The sequence below is a fragment of the Trichosurus vulpecula genome, chromosome 7, assembly GCF_011100635.1.
Source record: "Trichosurus vulpecula isolate mTriVul1 chromosome 7, mTriVul1.pri, whole genome shotgun sequence".
NCBI lineage: Eukaryota > Metazoa > Chordata > Mammalia > Diprotodontia > Phalangeridae > Trichosurus > Trichosurus vulpecula.
In genome coordinates, this window is record NC_050579.1 from 138,212,168 (window position 1) to 138,234,447 (window position 22,280).

Here is a 22,280-nt window from a genome sequence, read left to right on the forward strand (position 1 = left end):
TATATTTTCATATATTTCAGTCAACTGGCGAATAGAACTTTCCCTTCTATTTGCCAGTTGACTGAAATATATTTCTGTACCCAGCTCTGTGTGTATGAGTGTGTGTGTTCTTCCATACTTTGACCAGTTCCAATGAGAGTAAGGAATAAGGTTCAAGTGGAAGCCACCCTCCTTCTTCCTATAGACTTCTACTTGTGCACCCTAATTATGTATGATACTTTCCCCTAACCTTTTTCCTTCCCCTCCTAAGGTCATCAAGACAGAGCTATTTTCAGCCTTCTGTCTAATTAGACTCCTTCTAGGACCCCTAATGATGATAGAGGGGAAACATGAATCGTCTCACTATATTAGAATGTAAACAGTTTATTTAATCCCCTGTAATTGTTCACCTGTAGTTACCTTTTCATTCTCTTAATTTGAACTGAAATGTTTCTATGCAGCTCTGCTTCTTTTCATCAAAAATACTTGGAAGTCCTCTTTCATTAAATTTTTCTCCCCACCTCTGCCAGTTAGTTATGCAGGGTAAGCTATTCTTATCTATAAGCCTATATACTTTGTCTTCTGGAATATCATATTCCAAGCTCTCTCCTCCTACACAGTGGTAGCTTCTAAATCATGTGTGATCCTAATTGTGGCTTCTCACTAGTCGAATTAATACTTTCTGGCACCTTGCTATATTTTTTCTTTGACCTGAAGCTCTGGACTTTGACTATAATGTTCCTGGGAGTTTTCATCTGAGAGTTTCTTTCAGGAGATTAAAGATGGACTCTTCCTATTTCCTTTTCCCCCTCTGTTTCTAAGAGATCTGTGCTGTTTTCTTTTAACATTTCTTGCAATGTGATGTTTAGACTCATTTTTGGTCACAGCTTCAGGTAGTCCAATGATTCGTAAATCATCTCTCCTCAGTCTGTTTTCCAGGTCAGTAATAGCCTCTTAATTAGTTCCTCTATATTCCTCGGTAACTATCAATTCACTCTTCTACATGGAACAGGACAAGTTACTTACCTGCTTAAAAATCTTCAGTGCCTTCCTGAAACAACGCCTACCCTAACTAGTCTAATTATTGCCTGTATAAAATCACCTTTATAACATCTCTAGCTAGTGGCCAAGAGTACTGGTAGGAAAAGCACTATCTTCTTCTGAGGTAGGTCATTATACTTCTGTGTAGCTCTAATTTTTAGAGAGTTTTCCCTATATTGAGCTTAAATCTGATCCTCTTAATTTTCTACCCATTGAAGCTAAGTATGCTTTATATCTCAAATACACTGCAAATTCTGAGGACAGGGACTGGGTCTTTCTAAGTTTTATATCTCTCAATGCACAGCACATTGTTTTGTACAAAATAGATCTTTAATAAATGCTTATTTTATGGAGGAAAATACTTCATAAATTCAGTTACCACTACACATAGCACAAAGATTGGAATGCATAATGGGTATAGTGCCTTAGAATTGTAGCCACTTAGTAAAAGAGTCATTGGATAAATGCATAATGCAATAAATTTGACCTCTTCACTTGTGATACTGAACAGATAAATAAAAGTGAGATTGTCCTAGTTTATGATGAATTAGTAGTTTTTCTTTTGGCCTTTGCTTTTTGTTCTATAATATTTTCCTGGGTCAACTTGCCATGGAAATGGGTTGATATCAATACATATGCATACATGTAGGTATGGATACAGATCAGTTTTTCCAAGGAAATTTGCCTTGAAAAGGAGATAAAATAAACTTCGATTGTATATCAGTAACTTGGAACAATTTAGCTAATGGATTGTAATCTAATCATGCTTTCCACACTCGATCCAATGCAATTCCACAAACATTAATAAAGCTACATTTTACAAATCAGTCTGTGTATTAGGAAAGCTACAAAAATTATATACAGTATGGTGACTGAAAGGCAAAATGGTTTATTACCTTGCAGAAAGATGGTGGGAACCTATTAAATGATGAATATTATGGTACAATAAATTTGATCTGTTAATCCATCCCTGCCCTCAAGAAGCTAAGTGTATTTGGCTGCATTTCTGGGCAACTGACATAGTAATGGTACAGTAGTACAGAATTATATATTATTAGAACCGGAAGGCATCTTAATCATCTACTAGTCTAAGCCCCTCATTTTGAAAATGAGAATTCTCAGGCTCAAAATGGTTAAGAGACTGGCCTAAGGTCTCTTAGTTAAGACTTCCACCTCAATTAAATAATCAATCTCAATAATTTTCATGTTTTTTGGTCTAAATATACAAATGTAATGATAAATGGAAGACAGGAGCAGCAAATCAAATGATACTTGAGCTGGAGACCTGGTACATTGATAGGATAGGGCTAACTGTGGGGCTAAGGTCATCATTTCTGAACCTCTGATAAGTCACTTTAAAATCAACATGACCTTAAAATGTGGCACAGTATGCCATGAGAAATTATTATGCTAGATACAGGGACCTGCAGCCTCGAGGCCACACGTGGCCTTCTAGGTCCTTGGGTGGGGTCTTTTGACCAAGTCCACATTTTACAGAAGAAATCATTTGATTGAGGGCTTTTTTTTCCTGTGAAGTTTGGGTTCAGTCAAAGGGCCACACTTGAGGACCCAGAAAGCCACATGTGGCCTCGAGGCTGCAGATTCCCCACCCCTAAATAATACTGGAGAAGGAAACGTATTGAAGCCATTCTGCAGGAAAAAAGCTAGCTGAATATCATTGATTCTGAATTATCTTCTTATTTCTGTATGTCCAAGAAACACTGCAAAAACAAAGTCCTTACATGTACATGGGCTGTAGCTGTAAATGAGATGTCTTCTGTGGGCCTTGGTAGCCATAAGAGTCGAATCCACCTATGAAATCAACTGAAAAGAGAAAATTTTGTTTATTAGAAACAACTTTTAAAAGAGATAAAAGGGAACAAAGTTTCACAGAAATTAATATGGATACAGCAGCTAATAATCTATTAAACTGAGAGTGACTAATAGTAGGGGATGTAAAAATGGTAGTTCCTTCAAGGTAATGACTTTTTTTGTGGTCTCAGAGAATCAATTACAGTTTTACAAGAATTTTCTTACACATGAGAAAGAATTATGCACTCATCTCAAATTAGAAAGGCCTAATTGGAATTTTTTTCTCAGTCTACCTTCGTGCTGGTCCCTTGGTCTCCCCTGACTCATGATGGTAAGGGAGAAACTTCCAAAAGTGTAAAGAGACTGAAGCATGATGTTGACGATGAATTAAAGTATTGAAAAAACTTGTTTCCATGAAAGTAAAACAGGATACTGTGATTTCATGCGAGGGGGGTTAGGGTAAAGGTTTACACAGAGTGGGTCTGACATTCAACACAAACCAGCAGTTGCAACAAACATAGCAAGCATGTTCTCCATATTGCAGGAAACTGTAATACTCCATTTTTTTAGCAAAAGAGATCGAATCATGTGCCCCTTCAAAAAAAATTCCATGTACTGAAGATGGCAGAAAAATGGAAAGACAAGATATTAGTAGACAATATCTGATATCTTCATATTGTCAGGAGAAAGAGGTTAGGAACTGAGTTTCCACAGAAGACATTTTCATAGATATTAAGAGTAGATACTGTTTTTTGGGTAGGTGGTCAGGAGTCTGCTAATTGTGGACCAAACATAAATGAACAAGGCCGTTAGCTGGCACAGTGAATAGAGAGCTGAACTTGGAGTCAAGAAGACCTGAGTTCAAATCCTACCTTAGATTCTTACTAGCTCTGTGAACATGGGGCAAGTCACTTAAACCTGTGTTTACCTCAGTTTTTCTCATCTGTAAAATGGGGATAACAATAGTACCTACCTCCCATGATTGTCATGAGGATCACCTATTTGCAAAGTGATTATAAATGCTATTATTTCTGATGTCAGAATCTTGTAAGAAAAGTCTCTTATAAAAAGAAGTCGTGCTCAGGAACCACTGGAAACAAATTCACTCATGATGAGAACAGGCTCAGTTCCTGGGCAGGCAGCTTGCTGTGACACGGACCTGAGAATCTCACTTTTAGCCATTATAGTAAGCGAGAGGAATATTCCAGTAACCAGTATGCAGTGCTTGTGTTTTTGGAGTTTTTGTACCTGTCTAATACTAACCACTTGTCCTCAAAAATCAGGTTAATCTCCCTGCTACATAGAGGCAACTAGTCGTTACTGGATAAAGTCAGAAAGAACTCAGTTTGAAATTTGCTTCGGCTACTTTCTAGTTAAATGAATCTGGACAAGTCACTTAATCTCTTTCAGCCTTAGTTTTTTCATCTTTTCCTCTACTTCCCTTATCAACTCATACTAACATTCTCCACTTTAGCTCTTTCAAAACTTTTCCTCCGACCTCAGACATTCCATAGCTCCCCTTCCCTTTCTTTCTCAGTGGAGAATCTTGCCTCACATTTAACAGATAAAATCGAGGCCATTTACTATAAGCTGCCTCTCCTCTTCTCTTATCTTCTGTCACTGAAGTGCTTTCTGCCATTTTCGCCTCCACCTCTGACTCGCAGGATGAAGTGGCCTTACTTCCTGCCAAGGCTAACCCATCTATCTGTTCAAATGATCCCATCCCATCCTGTCTCCAGTTGATTGTCCCTTCTGTCATCTCCACTCTCACCTATTTTCAATCTACTGGCTTATTTCCTACTACCTAAAAACACATCCATGTCTCCTTTATCCTGGAAAAAAACCTCACTTGATCTTTCCATCCCCACTGTCATCCTATATCTCTTTTGCCCTTTGTAGCTAAACTCCTTGAAAAGGTCATCTATATACAATAGGTGCCTCCACTTTCTTTCCTCTTACTCTTTTCTTACAAATCTGGCTTCTGGCCTTGTTATTCCACCAAAATTGCTCTTTCCAAAGTTACTAGTGATCTTTGTTGCCAAAACTAATGGCCTTCTCTCAGTCTTCATTCTCCTTGAACACTGTTGATCACACTCTCTTCCTTGATACTTTCTTCTCTCTAGGTTTTTGAGACACCATTCTCTCCTGGTTTTCTTCCAATCTCACTGCCCCTTCTCTTTCTGCTTTGCTGGATCCCCTCCAGATAATACTCTCTATCCAAAGATGTCTCACATCACCTGACGTTATCAGCTCCCATGGATTTAAATACCATCACTTTGGTGATGATTCTCAAGTCTGCCTATCCTGCCCCAATTTTCCTTCTGACCTCCAATCTTGCATCTGCAACAGCCTTTCAGACACCTTGCACTGGATGCCGAGTACACACCTCAAACTCAACCTGTCCAAAACAGAATTCATTATCTTTCCCCCTAAATGCCGGCCCTTACCTACCTTCCCTATTACTGTAGAGGGTAACACTATCCTCCCAGTGCCTCAGGCTCACAACCTAAGAGTCATTCCGAATTCCTCACTAATTCTCACACTGCCTCCCCGCCCCCTGCCGCCCATATCCGAGCTGTTGCCAAAGTCTGTCAATTTCATCTTTTCAGTATTTTTCAAATAAGTCTCCTTCTCTCCTCTGACATTGCTACCACTCTGGTGCAGGTCCTCATCCCGTTACTCCTGGATAATTGCAAGAGCCTTCTGGTAGGTCTACCTGCCTCAAGTCTTGCCCTACACCCATCCATCTTCCATTTAGCTATGAAAGTTATTTTCCTAAAGTACAAGTCCAATCATGTCTGTCTGTGAGTCTGTGTGTCTGTGTCTGTCTGTCTCTCTCACACATGCACACACATACACACACACATGCACACACATACACACACACACACACACACACGTGTGTGTGTGTGCGCGCTCCCCTCGACTCAGTAAACTTCACTGGCTTCCTTTGCCTCTGGGAGCAAATACAAAACATCTTGTCTGGAATTCAGAGCCCTCCATAATCTAGCCCCCTCCTACCTTTCCAGTCCTCTTACATCTTACTCCCAGACACATGCTCTTCAATCCAGTGATAACCTCCTGGCTGTTCTACAAACTAGACATTCTATCTCTAACATCTGGGAATTCTCTCTGGCTATCTCCTATGTTGGAACATTCTATCTCCACCATTCTTGACCACTGACTTTTTTTGGCTTCCTCTAAGTCCCAACTAAAATCTCACCTTCTAAGGAAGACTTCTTGGACCTTTCTTAATTCCAGTGCCTTTTCTCCGTTATTTCCCATTTACATATGAATATATATCTTGTTTTGTGTATATATTTGTTTCCCTGTTGTCTCCCCCTATTAGACTGTAAACTCCTTGAGGGCAGGGGCTGTCTTTTGCCTCTTTTTGCATCCCCAGGCCCTTAGCACAGTGCCTGGCACCACGTTGTGAGCACTTAATAAATGTTTATTGATTGATCTCTGAAATGGGGGTGATGGTAGCACCTACCTCATAAAGTTGTGAGGAGCAAAATGATACATGTAGAGTACTTTGCAAACTTTAAAGGGCCCTATGAATGCCTAGCTGAGAAAATATGAGAAAATAAATGACTGAAGGAATAACTCCTTACTCTTAATCTTTTTAGGGATTATGAAGTTCTAAGAAAGAAACTGAAGACTTTAGGGACACAGATGGTGTTTTTATCACTGCTGCCAATTTAAGGAAGGGATTTCAGATGAGAAAGGAGGATATGGGAAATGAACAGCTGGTCAAGAAGAAGGTGTCAGAGAATGGGATTTGTATTCTGGGCCATGCTTTAGATGGAGGAATTATGGGATCCTAGCCAGGGGTGAAGTACAACTCAAAGAGCAGCAAATCTGTCTACATATAGCCACACTATGCATACACCTGATTGAAAGGAGCTTGTTATGAAATTGCAGGGGGAGGGAGGAAACTACTTGCATATATTTGAATACACATATAAAAATGATACTGGGTAGCATGTATCACACAGAGTAGCAGGTCCAACATAGGAAGAAGAAGAAAATCAATACAGAAACCCAGTCACTTACAGGAGAGAATATCCAAGAAGGTTAGTAATAATACTAAAGGCCCGGTTGACTAAAGTCAACTGTATATTCCCAGTACAATAACACTTCAGTTTCTCCTTCCACAGGTCCTCATCAACGTGTTCTTTGCCATATTTCTTTTACCCTGCTTGTGTTTTTTCTCATGAGTGTTTCTTGATTTACAGCACTGTTCTAACACCTACTTTTATGTAAACTGTTACTTTCAAATACGGTACTCTTCTACCAACATATTCTAGTCATATCTCATCCAACAAACCCAGGGATATTCCATAAGGTCAAATTTACCTCTTCGTGTTAAAAAATAATTCTGTTTGCTTGCTACCACCCCCACATACACATGATTTTTGGTCTCCCAATCTCCAGCAACCTCCCCCCCCCCGACCTTTTATAGTGACCTCTGGCCCATTTATTATGAGGCATTCTTCATGATGGTCATAATGGCCTCTTCCCTTCACTACTGGGATCCTTGCCATCCACCTTAGGGTTGCCTACATAGCATACCATACACTTGGGCTCTTTGGGCCTTTATTATTAACCTATAGAATATCCTCAACCTGTGCCTTGGTGGGTCTGATTTGATTTTAGGTCCTGGTCATGCCTAATCCTCTTGACTAAGTGTCAGGGAGAGAGGGTACCACCCTAACTCCATTTTAGCTCCTGTGTCCAAAAACTGCCCAGGCCAGATCTTTGATACCACTCTTCAGTTGAGGATGACCCATCCATTTCCTTTCTCAAACCATTTCTGATTATAAGTATCTGTTGATAAGTCTGCTTCTTTTATTAACTTCCTGCCTCCACAGTTTTTCCTGCTTTTTTTTAGCACCTCACAAGAATTCCTTCTTGACATCTGGCACTGTCAGAGTACCTTAGTTTACACTCCTTGGACAAATGGTTAGAAACTCTCAGTAATCTATTTTATCTATATTTAGCCAAAATCCAGACTGGAACTAGGGTTTGTCCTGAACCTTCTTTATTTCACCCCCTCACCCCACCCTCAAACCTCATAAGCAGAGCCAGTAGGGATGGAACATCTTCCCAGAAAAATTTCCTCATTCATCCCACTATCCCTTCTTTGTATTCTGAGAGAGTAATGTGACAAATATAATGTAGTGACTGATCAAAAAATCACCCTGGCCTGGATTTTTAACTATGATGGATAGCAGTGTATTGTTCCAACATTTGCCTCAGTCATCTTTCTTGCCTTATTGAAGAGGCTTATAATGCTTACATTCTTAAAGTCATTTCTTTTTGTGTCCCTTATCTTAATGAGGAGCATTTATTTTAAAAACCGTTCCTTTCTTTAATTGAACATTTTTGGCAGTGATTTTCTCAGATTCATCCCTTATGGCTCTGATTTCAATGCTAATTTCTCCAAAGGGTGGAATGAAGTCTTCATCTCAGCATCTTGGCATATTCCCTATATCACTTAAAGCCTCATCAGTGAAAGTGGAAAGCAGATTAAGGATTTAGCTGCCATTGATGTCATCTTTCCAAGATTCTGCCCCTACCAGGGACAAAAGGGACTGCCTTTGCTTTTTAGCATGGTGTATGAGTACTTGGGCAAACAAAAGGCAACATAGATCTAGATTGCTTCTGCTGTGGGGCATGCTTGCTCCTTACCATGAGCTACTACATATCATAACCCGAACATGTTCCTACAGGTCCCCTATTGAAATGAGTTGAAGCGGGGTCAATTAATTTTAGAAACTCGCACACATCAGAGGTCAACGACAGTTTTTATATATATAATATAATATAAATATATATATATTTAATATTGAACTATGTATAATCAAGTGTTTTACAAACACTTATGCCAGACCTTTCCTTGCTTTGCTGAAACCATCTAATTGATAACAATACCTTCATAAGCACAGTGTCTTAATGCTTTTGAAAATACATTAACTTACACTATAATCTGATTCTTATAGCAACTCGGTGAAAGAGGGAAGATAAGTAGTATTATCCTTACTCAACAGATGGGGAAATAAAAATACAGAGAGCTCAGATGATTTAACCCACATCACACAGCAAAGACTAGAGCCGGGATCTCATCACCTTGCATGCTCCATAGCTGTTATAAATCACATTTATAGTCTGACTTAATTTTCCCATCTGCAAAGTGGGCATAATTATATTTGCCTACTAAGAGAGGTTATTAGGAAGACTAATTAGTTTGTATTAGTAAAATGCTATATCCATTTTAATTATTATTATTTAATTGCACTAACATGGTGGAATTGGGAAATTACCAAGTGGTAGAAAATGCTCTCTGAATAAATATCTTTTGTAAGAACTCTGTCCTGTAGTGAGCTTTCCCCCTTCTATTTAAACATTTTAATAACGAATACTGAATTCAGAAAACCCTAAAATATATATTTTTATATGTGTTGGCTGTGATGAATAGTAACATAAAATTATACCTCTGTTGTTAATGAAAAAGTCACCAGTTAAGATACATGCTTTTGAAGACAGAGGTGGGAAAGACCACAAGGGGAGGTTTTTATGGCTGTCCCCAGAAAGCTGAACATACATGTTTAGAAGAACCTGATTTATAGGCATTAAAGGAATTTGTGTGGGTAAATGAAAATAATGCTTATGCCTATTATCCCTACAGGAGGGGATGTCAAGGGTCCTTACTGCCAATTCTACAAAAGAGATTTAGAGCATAACCAACCTTAGGACAAATCACAAAGAAGCAAACTGTATGTGCTCTCCTGCCCCCTGCTATACCAGCTTCATGGTGGCAGTGATTCAGTTGACTATACAAAGCTTGAAGTATCCAGACTGTGCTAAAAGCTCCCAACGGACTTGGAGCTATTTTTCTCTAAGCACAGAAGCACAGCCCTTCTCACTGGGTGCTTTATCCCGGCTGTGCCTGAAAGGTCACTCAAAGTGCCGTGCTATAGATACCTTCCTGGCAGTAGAAACGTGACTTGACTGAAATGAGACTCGTTAGCTAAATCAGTGCAGATGCTGCAGTTTTTAACCTTATTCATCAAAAATATTTTCTCAGGGTCTTCCTAGGGTCCTGTTCTATGGATTTAAAAAAAGTTTCTCTCTTACTTTGACCAGAGCCAAGTCTTAATTAATCCCTTATACTCATTGTCATACCAAAGCAGAAAGAAAATTAATACCTAACATGCCAATGTCTTTTTAGTAACCAACGCATTTCCTCGATAACAGACATTTTCAGTAATTTCCCTAGGATTATTTTTTATGCCTTCCTCCAACTTCTATTTTCAATAAGAAAACAAATCAAAAACAAAAATCGGCAACGGTGTTCCTTTGATTAGTTGGTTTTCTTTGTATATCCAGTACCTGACACATGGGGACTTCACAAATGCTTATAGATTGGTTGATTCCAATCAATAACTGAGGTCAGATTTGTAAAGACATTTGTTTGTATTTCTCCTACTGACAAAGCCAATTATAATCCATTCCTTATGATCATTTATTATATCCCTCCAACTTGGTTGGTGGTATTCAGTTACCTGTGAGAGATGTTATTAGAAAGGACCTCTTTTTGGGTAAGAGCACGAATTAGAGGTTTCAAAGGTGTCTTCCAAATCTAAGAGTCTATGTTTCCATTTCAGTAAAAATCTAAGAGAGGAAGCATAGTGAAGGAGTTTAAAAGATTGCTTAAAAGTCACGGGAAACTGAGTTCAAGTCTCACCTCACTCTGAAATGACACTAGCTGTGTGACCATGGGCAAGTTATTTAGCCTTTCAATGACCTGTGTAACTCTAGAGCATCATAAATGCCAGGACAATTCCTTATTCACTTTAGTAAAGGGAGTTTCTTCATTAGGGAGCTTTCTACACTGATGAACTCACAAAAACCTATCCAATAAGTAAATAATATAATACAATTTACCTGGGTTATTTATTCCTGGAGCCATGGTGTGGGAGTAAAATGTGGTAGAGTTGATATTCTTGAGATTCTAATATGGGCAGAAGTTTGGACCACCTGGACTTTTAGCAGGAAGTGGACTCTGTTGCTGTCAGTTGTCATTTTAGAGTTCTTCCGGATTTCCCTACCACTGTCAGAGACAACACCATCCTCCCAGTCGTTAGACTTGTGACCTCAGTGTCACTGTTGGTTTCTTCCTCTCACTCATCCCACTTACACACTCATGCAGCCACCACCCTAGTTTAGGACCTTGTTACTTCTCGTCTGGACTACTGCATTAGCTTTCTAATGGATACCTCAAGTCTCTCCCCTCTCCAATCCAGCTGACAAATGTGACTTTCCTAAAGTATAGAGGTGACCATGTCACTGCCTCCTGCTCAAGGAGTTCTAGTACTTTCCTATTTATCTCTGGGATCAAATACAATAATAAATTTGTCATTTTTGTTGTTCCGTCGTTTCAGTCATATCTGGCTCTTCATGACCCCATTTGGTGTTTTCTTGGCAAAGATACTAGAGGAATTTGCCATTTCCTTCTCCAGCTCATTTTATAGATGAGGAAAAGTGAGGCAGAGTTAAGTGACTTGCCTAGGGTCACACAGCTAGTAAGCATCTGAAGCCAGATTTGAACTCAGGAAGATGAGTCTTTCTGAATTCAGGCCCTGCACTCTATCCACTGCTTGCACCTACTTTGTCATTTAATGATCTTTATTACTTGGATTCTTCCTACTTTTCCAATCTTCTTTCATTTTACTCCACCAGCATGCTGGCCTTCTTGTAATTCCTTAAACACACCACTTCATCTCTTCTTTCCATGTCTTGATGCTGGCTGTCCCCCATGCCTGAAATACTCTGCTCTTTCATAAGAATATCTTAGTTCCCTGGGCTTTCTTCACAAGTGAAGGAATCAAATCTCAGCTTCTCTAGGAAGTCTTTTCTGGTTCCTCCAGCAGCTAATACTTTGCCCTCTGCAATGATCTTAATCTATTCTGCATATATTTTGTACACACCCAGATATTTACCTGTCATCTCCCCATTCATTGGTAGCCATACTGTGCTTGATTATTTTTGCCTTTCTTTTATCCCCAGTTCATAACAAAATGCCTGCTATATAGTAAATGCTTAGCAAATGATCTTGGACTGACTCATGCAATCAAACATAATTAAAGTCTATTTAATTCAACAAACATTTAGTAAGAGCCTACTACTGGTAAGGCATTATGACTACAAAGACAAGAACAAAACAATTCCTACCCCAGATGACCTGAAGGGTAATGGAAAGAATACAGTGAGTGAGTATAAGTAGGCAGCAGCATATTAACAATCCAGAAATCTCCCCTACAATAGTCCTAAGCAGTAGTCATTTAGCTTTCCAAGTTGGCGGGGGGGAGGGAGGACTCACTACCTCCAGAGGCAATCACTTCACTGCTGGACCCCTCTAATTGTAAGGAAGGCTTTTTTCCCCTTTATATCATGGCCATAGGTGTGCTGCCATGTGTAGCCCACACATTTACGATTATGCCTGTAGCTGCCTCTTTGTAGCATTTGCTTGATAATACTAGTTCAGCCTTCTGGGGCTAAGTAAAATGAGCCCAGTCTTTCTTCAAAGTGACATATATTAATATACCTGAAGACAGATATCATGTCCTATTTTAAGTCTTCCCTTACACAGGCTAAATAGCTAATTCCTTCCACTGGTCCCCCTACACTATGTATAGTATATACCTCCAGTCCCCTCACCATCTGGGTCACATTCCAGTTTGCCATTATCCTTACTGAAATATGGTGCCTATAACAGAACAAAATACTCAAGATGTGGTCTGACCAATGTACGGTGGGATTTTCAGCTCTCTCATTCTGGATGCTATACTTAAATTAAACTTTTAAAACTATATATTCTATTATTGAAAAAGCACCTGGAAATAACCTTGCAATGGTACCAGTACTTTTTTTTACATTACAGTCTTAAGGATGAAGCAAGACATCAAAATGCTTGTATATGCATTCATTTATTCATTCATTCAACAATCATTTATTAAGTGCTTACTATATGCAAGGTCCTGGGGATACAAAAATGTAGTAAGGTACCTTCAAGGAGCTTGTAATTTTTATGCAGGGAGGCCTGCAGAAATGATGATTTTATATCAGGTAAATGTGTTAACGAATGAAAACAGGTGAAAGCAGAGGTCCTTAGTGTTGTAAAATTGCAAACCGTTGCAGCACTGTTCCTTTTTTTTTGCGGGGGTGGGGTGGGGAGGTGGAATTAGCTTTAGTCATTGAGCAACAGGTCCCTTTCTAGTCCCTGAGCCTCTTTTGGGAAGTCTGTGAGGTCCAGGGGCAGCTAGGTGGCACAGTGGATAGAGCACTAGGTCTGAAGTCAGGAAGATCCGAGTTCAAATCCAGCCTCAGACACCAGCTGTACGACCCTGGGCAAGTCACTTAACCCTTTTTGCCTTGGTTTCCTCATCTATAAAATGAGCTGGAGAAGGAAATGGCAAATCGCTCTAGTATCTTTGCTAAGAAAACCCCAAATGGGGTCACAAAGAGTTGGACATGATTGAAAAACTGAACAATGCCAGTAAAGTTCAAACTATTTTCGTAATACTAAGATATTTTAATTTCTACTATGGTAAATATTGACAGATATAACCCATATAAGCAAGAGTTCTTTGGGGGAGAGGTCTTCAATTAAAAAAAAAGTTTGAAAAACTCTCTTAGCGGATCATAAGTGCTTTTAGTCTCAATATATAGGACATGGCAAAACTGCTCTGAAACTCTTTTAGAGATACTCTGAGTTGTAATTACAGAGTAGCACAGGGCCTGCTCAGAGAGCACACAAAGATGCTTCAAGGGAACAAAGAGACACCAAAATTAGCACATACCTTTGTTCTCTGGATGTACAAATAGCTAGGACCACAGATCAAAATAAGGAGTGGGATGAGGCTACCATAACCAAGCTTGGGGAGCCCCATCTTTTGTTCACTTTCGTCTCTGTTGCACATTGTACACGTATGACTCTTTCACAGGGATGGATGAGTTTGTCTGACTGGGATATCCTAGTACTGAAGGCAGTATAAAACTGGCTTAAATACTCGATCCTCCTCACCCAGTATCTATCTTCTATACCTAGCCTGGTTTGAGCTTCCCTTGCTCATGCTTTTGTTGTTAATCTTCATGGCAGTGCAGTGTTTGTGTTTGTGTGTGTGTGTGTGTGTGTGTGTGTGTGTGTGTGTGTGTGTTAGAGACTGAGACAGAGAGAATCAGATAGAGACAGACAGGGTGGGGGCATAATGAACAAGAGAGCAGGAGAAGATTCGGACTCCCCTCCATGAACACATGCATTAGTCCAGAGCCAGGACACATTAGTGAGAGATACCACCCTGCACCTCCAGACCACAGGGTTTTTCCAGAGACTATCTCATTTGAGCCTCATAATAATCCCATGAGAAAGGTACTACAGGTATTATTATACCCAGGTAGTTACAGGTGGAGAAACTGAGGCTTAGAGAGATTTAGTGATTTGCCTACAATAACACACCCTAGGAAGAGGCAGAGGTGGGTTTTGAACTAGGTTCTTATTGAATTCAAATCCAACACTATTCAACCATGGATCACTGACACAAAGAGGTTCAACACTTATACATGAAAATAGGAAATCATACAAACTCTATTAAGACAACTAATGCATAAAAGGAAAAACCTCACCTTCAAAGGGTCAAGCATCTGGGTTGACTCTTCAAGCTCTACCATCTGAGTGGTTTAAAAATCCACTCGGCTGTGTTCTGCTCTCTCAAGTGAAATTGCCTTCAATAAGATGTGACAATGCCATTCAGGTGAAAGTGAGGGAGCTGTTGTGACATGTTCTAGCCAGCTAGTTAAGTTAGCCATGAATACGTGCTTCAACCAACATCCCAAGAGATGTTCAGAGTGCACAGTGCACTTAAATTTATCAGTCTAAATTAAGATTGGCTATCCCATTCCCCTATAAATGTCTAGAGAAATGCGAGTATGAAACATGCATACCATAAACATTTATGTAGTACATGAATATTTTTTGGCCATGTGATTTGGGCCAAGAATTATATCCTTACATGGTTTGTTTCTCTTTAAATATGCAAAGTATACAATTTTGAGCATGAATTAAATATCTTTGTTCAAGGGCAGGTAGCAGCTTCATAAGCCAGTATGTCCAGTGGTTACTACAACATTTTTGTAGCTAGTTCATAGAAGTGGTAGAGGAATTTACTATTGTGTTTGGTGAAAACACTTAAGGCAAAGAGACAGTTCATTTGTGGATGGTGTAAGTTTGGTTGAAAATTATAATATTCTTGACAAGGGACACATTTAATGCTGTAACGATGTCCGTGGCCCCAGGATCTTTTATTTTTATTCTGTTGGGGGAGACAGTTTTGGGGTGAACTACTGGACTGATAATGAGATGAATGGCATCCTGTTCCTGGTTTGGCCGCTAAGTATTACTGTAACTTTGGACAAATTAAATGACCTGTATGTGCTTCAGTTTCTTCATCTATAAAATAAAGGGTCTGTCCTAGCTGATCACTAAGTTCCCTTTTAGTTCCATAGATCTATGCTGTTTTATGCGTCCATGATGAGTTTCCACATCAATGGCTGCAATAAAATATTTAAAGACACTTGTTTGAAAATGTTTCATTTAAGAAAACTCAGCAATGGTGATAAATGGAAATCAGATGAATGCAAAGGTAGCAAGTTCTTCCCCTGGCTACTACTATTATGCATTGATTTTACTAAACAAGGTCCCATAGAGATAAGCTGCCGAAATAGAATATTATTTTCCTCAAGCATCGGTGTATGTTATTTAGGCATTTGGAACCTTTAAGCATGACAGTTCCCAATAGAGATACAGAGTGATGAGAATAAAGGGGGACTAGAAATGAGGGGTACAGAGGGAGTCACACACAGTGCTACCTGGCATACCTTTCCCCCCCCCCCCTGCTTCCCCAACTGATGTCATTCAGTTGTGTTTATGTGCATGATTGGACGTGCTTCATGCCTCAGCTCAGCTCTTGGGAATTTCTTTAACATTAACTTCATTAGTTACGAAGGCAGCAATCCATAACCAATTTTCTTTCCATGTCAGGGTTGTTCATGTATAAACTGGGGCCTTTTGTTGGAAACATTTGCAATTAATCCTACAAACAAAGAAAATGCAAATCTTACACTCCCTACCCTAACCAACCCCACTGACTGAGGGCCCCGACTGCCATCTATTATATACTAAAATGAATTGAAATTCCCACTTTGAGCCTAACCTAATTTTCTAGTGATAATAGGCATGGATTCCCAGAAGTACTCTATGCATCTTGATAGTAACATCCTAATTTCCTTTCCTGGTAAATGTTTTAAATAAGATTTTAGCACCAAAGGAAATTAACCTTTAAATTAATTGTAATTATAAAATGCCATCGCTGATTTTGTCTTCAGCCTAATTACTTACTATTATTTAAACAAACTGCACCTCCTGTGAGTTTTAAGTTTGTTTCTCTTTCACTCTCTGCTACACAATGCCAACCAATCATAGCTAAAGCTTCATTGAGTCTGTTTAGGTTCTGTAAGCTTGGATAGAGCAGGCCCACTTAAATGTCAACTACATGGTTTTTTTTTTATGTCTCACATTCTTTTATTGAAATGGCACTCCTCTGGTTGCTCACTGTTAGGCAGAACTTTTCAGATATCTGTATGTATGACTACATATTTCTCTACAGATGTCTATCTCTGTTTGAAATCCTAGTGTCTGGATCTCAGTGGCCTGTGAGGCAGAACAAAATTACATGTCATATACTTAGTCTGGGGCAGCTAGGTGGCACAGTGGATAGAGTGACGGGCCTGGAGTCAGGAAGACTCATCTTCCTGAGTTCAGATTTGTCCTCCGACATCTATTAGCTATGTGACTCTGGGCAAGTCACTTAACCCTGTTTGCCTCAGTTTCCTTATCTGTAAAATGAGCTGCAGATGGAAATGTCAGACGACTCCAGCAACTTTGCCAGGAAAATCTCAAATGGGGTCATAAAGCTTCAGACATAACTGAAAAACTAACAGCATCAGATGTAGTGGCCTACTTTTCTAAGATTCAGTATTTCTCAGCCTACCTGCTGTTAAGGAGAGAGTTAAGATCACTTTGCTAAATGAATCACTATCAGAGGTCACTACAAAAATACTTGGAAGAAATGGAGTGAGAACAATGACTGTAATAATGTAAATGAAAAGAACACTTGAAGCCAAACCCTGGATAATTGTCATAACCAATCTTGGTCCCAGAGAAGAGAAGAGCAAACATAATTCCTTGCTTTCTTTGGAGGGGTGAGGGTGTATAAGGATACAATGTTGCAATGCTGTACTGACAAGCATAGTCGTGTTGATTAGTTTTTCTTAACATTTTACTTTGTTGTAAGAAAAGGTGCTTTGGTGGGTGAAGGGTAGGGAATGGGCATATCCAGAAATTCCCGTGGTGCAGAAACAAAGGCATCAGTAAACCTTTAAGAATAGAGAGAGAAATTAAGTGAGAACGGGGAAATATAATTGTCAAAAGGATGATTTTGAGTACCTAGGAACCTCAATGGTTCTGAAAAGCTCAGGGCTTTTGGACACAATCTAGTTCCCCAAGATGAGCTTTTTGCTTTTTGTTTGTTTATGTACTTATTCTCTCCTTTAGCATGCCACAAATCAGATGGTACTATGGGATTTTGGCAAACTTATTCTGCATGTGTTCATATCAACATTCTAACACTGAAACATGTACCATTCCCTAGCTCCCAGCTTCCCCCTTTGCCTTGCCATCTTAATTCATACTAAAGTTTTAGGCAGTGAGGAGACAAACTAAAAAAAATTGAATGTGGACTGGGTATCTCTGAATGCTAGTATAACAAAATGGGAGCTTTCCCAATATTATTTTGACCACTGCAATGCACGTGTTTCCCATTTTCATCCATCTATTCATCCATCCATCTCTCTGGCTCTCTCGCACCCTCCCACCCTCTCTTCTTTCCTCTCTCCCTCTCTCCCTCCTTCTCTCTCCATCCACCCATCCATCCATCCAACATTACTTTGCCTCGACCAACATCTTTTTCTAATAAAATCTTTATTACATCATAAAAAATCCCAACTGTAATGCAACCCTGTTATGACATCACTTGGCAGACTTTTAGAATTGCAATATTGAGACATCAAGACCTGGAGCTAAAAGGTCATTTAGTCCAATCCCATCCTACTCCACATATAGCATTGTCCTCATGGCACTATCTGTCACTTCTAACATTACTTTGTCCAAAACTGTGATTGCTTAGAACTAATTGATAACATCAGGCTGGTTATGTCAGTATTTTCCTACTGCTAGGTGGTTAATAAAATTGGAAGAGTTTTCTTCTTCTATGTCAGGCCCCCTAGTTTTTCTGTTCTGTTTTGGAGGTGGGGGAGGTTAAATCTCTACTGTAACCCCATCTTCCTCTCTATAATGGTTGCTTCTGTTCTAAGTGCTGTCACCTTTTTTCTTTCATCTAAGAGCAGGGCTGAATCAATCATACAGCTCTCTCAGAGAGCAATAGGAAAATGGAAAGAAAAAAGTGCCTCCACATATCCAATCATTTGCTACATCGTATCATTCCTATCTTCACGTTATCTCACCCTCATCATGGCTTGCCTGAATGATTGCCGTAGCCTCCTAAGTGGTCTTTGTGTCTCGAGTCTGTTGCCATTCTAATCCATCTACCACATAGCTGCCAAAGGGATGTTTTTCCCATAAGGCACAAGTGTCATCATGGGCAGCTCGATCACCAGTACAGTGGATAGAGTGACCCTCTGGAGTCAGGAGAACCTGAGTTCAAATCCAGCCTTAGACACTTACTAGCCGTATGATCTTGGGAAAGTCATTTAACCCTGTTTGCCTCTGTTTTCTCATCTGTATGTAAATGGCATACTGAAACTGGAAAAGGAAATGGCAAACCACTCCAGTATCTTTGCCAGGAAAACCCCAAAATGGGGCCACGAAGAGTTGGATATGACTGATTGACAAAACAACAAGTCTCACCATGTTACATCCTTCCCTGCCACAAACAACAACCACAACGACCACCACCACCAGCACACAACAACAACAACAACAACACCCCTTCCAAAACCTCCAACAGCTCTCTATTGCCTGTAGATTAGGTATAAACTCCTCTTTTGGTCATTAAGTGATTTTCTTAAGCAAGCCCTTTCCTATTGTTCCAGCCTTCTTACACATTAGCTCCCTCCACATCCTCTCTATTGTAATACTGGTTTATTTGGTATTTCTCATACACAATGCTCCTTGTCCCATTTTTTGCCCTGGCTATCCTGCATATCTGGAATGTTCTCCCTCTTTCCTTCTGCCTCTTAGAGTCCTTGGTTTCCTTCAAGATATAGCTGAAACGTAATCTTTTTGGTTGTTGTTGTTGGAGACCTTCCCTAGCCACTCTACTTTCCTTCTCACAGCCTTCCCCATTAAGATTATGTTGTATTTACCTTTTATAGATTTTTGTCTATACTTACATGTGTCCGTTCCTCCTCCCCCCTTGGAATGTAAGGCCTCTGACAGAAGGAATTATTTTGGCTTTTTCCTTTTACTCCCAGCACTTAGCGTAGCACCAGCCACATTCTAAAGGCTTAATAAATTCTTGATTGACTGATAGTGAGTTTAGTGAGTTTTCTCCTTAAAGACCACAAGAGGGCATCAGTTAATTGCAGTCTAGAAAATAAACGCAGGATAGACAGAACTTTTGGGTTAAGAATTTTATGTATCTTATAGATATGAAACAGCATCACCAATCATGGAAATTTGCACAACAGTGATACGAAATTCCACATGGGCATCTGCTGCTGAATCCGACCATCTACCCAGACAAGTATTTTTAGCCTTTATCAAGAGGTTGTGGGTTTTTTTATCCTACAGATCTGTATGAGGTCTGATTTATTGAATCTTACTTATAAGCCTTGGCCAAAGGGAAAGGAGTAAATATTTTATCAAGCTGTGTCAATATGACATAAGGTAAGGACATTCTCCAATAATATGCTATTCAATGGTGTGCCAAAATTTGAGTTGATGGGCGTGGAAATTAAAAAAAAATTTTAGTTTGGTTTAGTATGGAGGGCAAACATGGACACTGAATGAATAAATGAATGAAAAAATATATAAAGTACTTGCTCTATGCAAAACAATGTACTAAGTTCTAATAAATACTAGTCAGTTCCTGCTTTCAAGGACCCTGAATTCTAATTAGAGGAGACAAAACATATAGGAGATTTCAGCTGCAACAATGTAAGTATATTATTTTAGTACAGTTCTTAGAAGACCTAAAGCGATCACCATCAAAGTACAAAACTCCAAAAATGGCTTAGGCCCTGGAAAGAAAAAAGGCAAAATTTTTACATCATAAACTAGCTCCCTCACAACTTACCACCCAAGACGGCCCAGCCTCTCTTGTATGAAAAGCACTTTGGGGCCAATGAAGCTATAGTTGGAGTTAGAAGGAAAGAATGTGAAGATAGTAAGAAGGAATGCTCAATTACTTTGTAGGAGCCATCTAGGAAATGGGAGAGTAGCTCACCAGCACCCAGAGAACAGTATCTAACCCCATAATGACCCCAGTAGATTGGAGAAAAACAAAAGCATTTAATAAATCCACATGCTTGCTAGTAGTCTCCAAAAGAAAAGGGAAATAAAAGTGATAGGGAATGATTAGCTACAGAGAATTAAATTATTTCCCATGATTCTCATCATTCTAGTGATATTAGATCTGCTTTTTTATACATTTACTGCACTATTCATCCCAAGACCAATTGGCCTTAAAAAGGGCAGAATAGATGATTAGGTGTGTGCAGTTGCCAGTTTAGTATTTAAAATCCATTTTCAATATTACTTTCATTCTAGAAGTCCCGTGAGGGTATTGGTTTTATTAATGACATTCCAGAGCTTTTCCCACACTGAGTATTTAATAACATTAAAAATACATTGAGTCTTTGTTGTTTTTTAGAAAAGGTAGTAACTACTTAGAAAAAAGGTACCCACTTTGAAGCAGAAGAACATTATCTTAGGATTATAAATACCAAATATAGCAAGATATTTTTAAAAGATTGATAACCCATGATTTGGATGAGGTTGGAGAAAGTCTAGACTTGTAATTTCCTTAGTGTGGGCAACTCCCTGGAGTGGAATTTTCTTCCACTGATGAAAAATAGATGGAGGGAGGAGGCTGTGAGTTCTCATTTTGAATGAAGAGATAGAATGGTGGGTGGGGAGGAAACAAGCCACCAAAAATTCCTTGACAGCCTTTGCCTATCACAGACAAAGGAACACCTTGAGGTCTCATAGGGGAATCTCTTGCATGAAGAGTGATGCTAGAGTATCAATGTCTTCCTTTCCTGCAGTTGTTCCCACTGGGAAAGTAGTATGTTAAATCCAAAGCCTAGTCTGTCCTTTTAAGTATTTATTTGTCCATTTAATTCATACCTATAAAAGCCAGCTTTTACTCTTGACATAAAAAGTCTCTTGGGGGTAGAGGCTGATTGATTCTTGTCCCTATATCCCATGAACCTAGCCCAAGTGACTGGCACATAACAGATACTTTAAAAAATGAATGAATCCCTGTTGACTTGAATGGAGTTGAATTTTTTAAATGTAGGATGTGAGTTTCCCCAAGGGTGCAACATACTAGGTAAAGTTTGAAAACAGTCACCTTCCTACTAGCCACATGTAATTCATGTTTGACTTTGAGCTTTTACTCCTAGCTAGAGTGGTCAGCCTGTGCTTTTTCTTCTTTCCTAGTATGTTCCTTGACCAATTGCCCTCCATTAGTGAAAAATAGATAAAATTTGTATTTGTAATCTTTCAACCCCACATCATAACTATCCAGTATACTGGAAGAGAATATAGTGTTCTAGTAGACATATGAAAAGAACTATTGATTAGGTTGGAAAGACAAATGGGTTAATAAGGAATTGATTCCAGGACAGAGCCAGGGCTTTTGTGGAGCCTGCTCATATCTGCCTCCATATTTAGTTAAATGGGTGATTTTGTAACTTGGTTGAAAGGTATTCTCCATAGATGACATGGCCTTAAATTCAGCAATTATCAAACTTCTTTGAGCCCTCTGTCCTCAGTAACCCTTGATAAATCTATGCTACCTAAATAAGCAAAGAAAATGCTGTCATCAGTTAGGTTAATGAATACAAATTTTAAAGCATAGAATCCAAGTCTGTTACAAATTGTAGGCTTTGAATGTATTGCTAGAATTTCTTCCCAGCTGAGAGAGTAGAGGGAATTTAAAACAGTCCCCATAGAGTAAAGTGACATAATAATTAGAAAAACTTTCTCAGTACTCCTAAGCAAGTGAAAATCCTAGGACACACCATTCTTTTGAGACATGATGTTTGTGTGTTATGTGTATATGTATATATATGTGTATGTATAT

The 22,280-nt window shown here is 39.2% G+C and overlaps 1 protein-coding gene across 1 annotated transcript in view; it reads right to left on the reverse strand.

Annotated features, from left to right (window-relative positions):
- Positions 1–22,280, reverse strand: part of NKAIN2 (sodium/potassium transporting ATPase interacting 2) — a 1,347,683-nt gene that overhangs the window by 10,266 nt on the left and 1,315,137 nt on the right. The window contains exon 6 of the mRNA XM_036768989.1: positions 2,763–2,844. Coding sequence (XP_036624884.1) covers positions 2,763–2,844 — 82 coding nt within the window. The remainder of the gene's footprint in view (positions 1–2,762; positions 2,845–22,280) is intronic.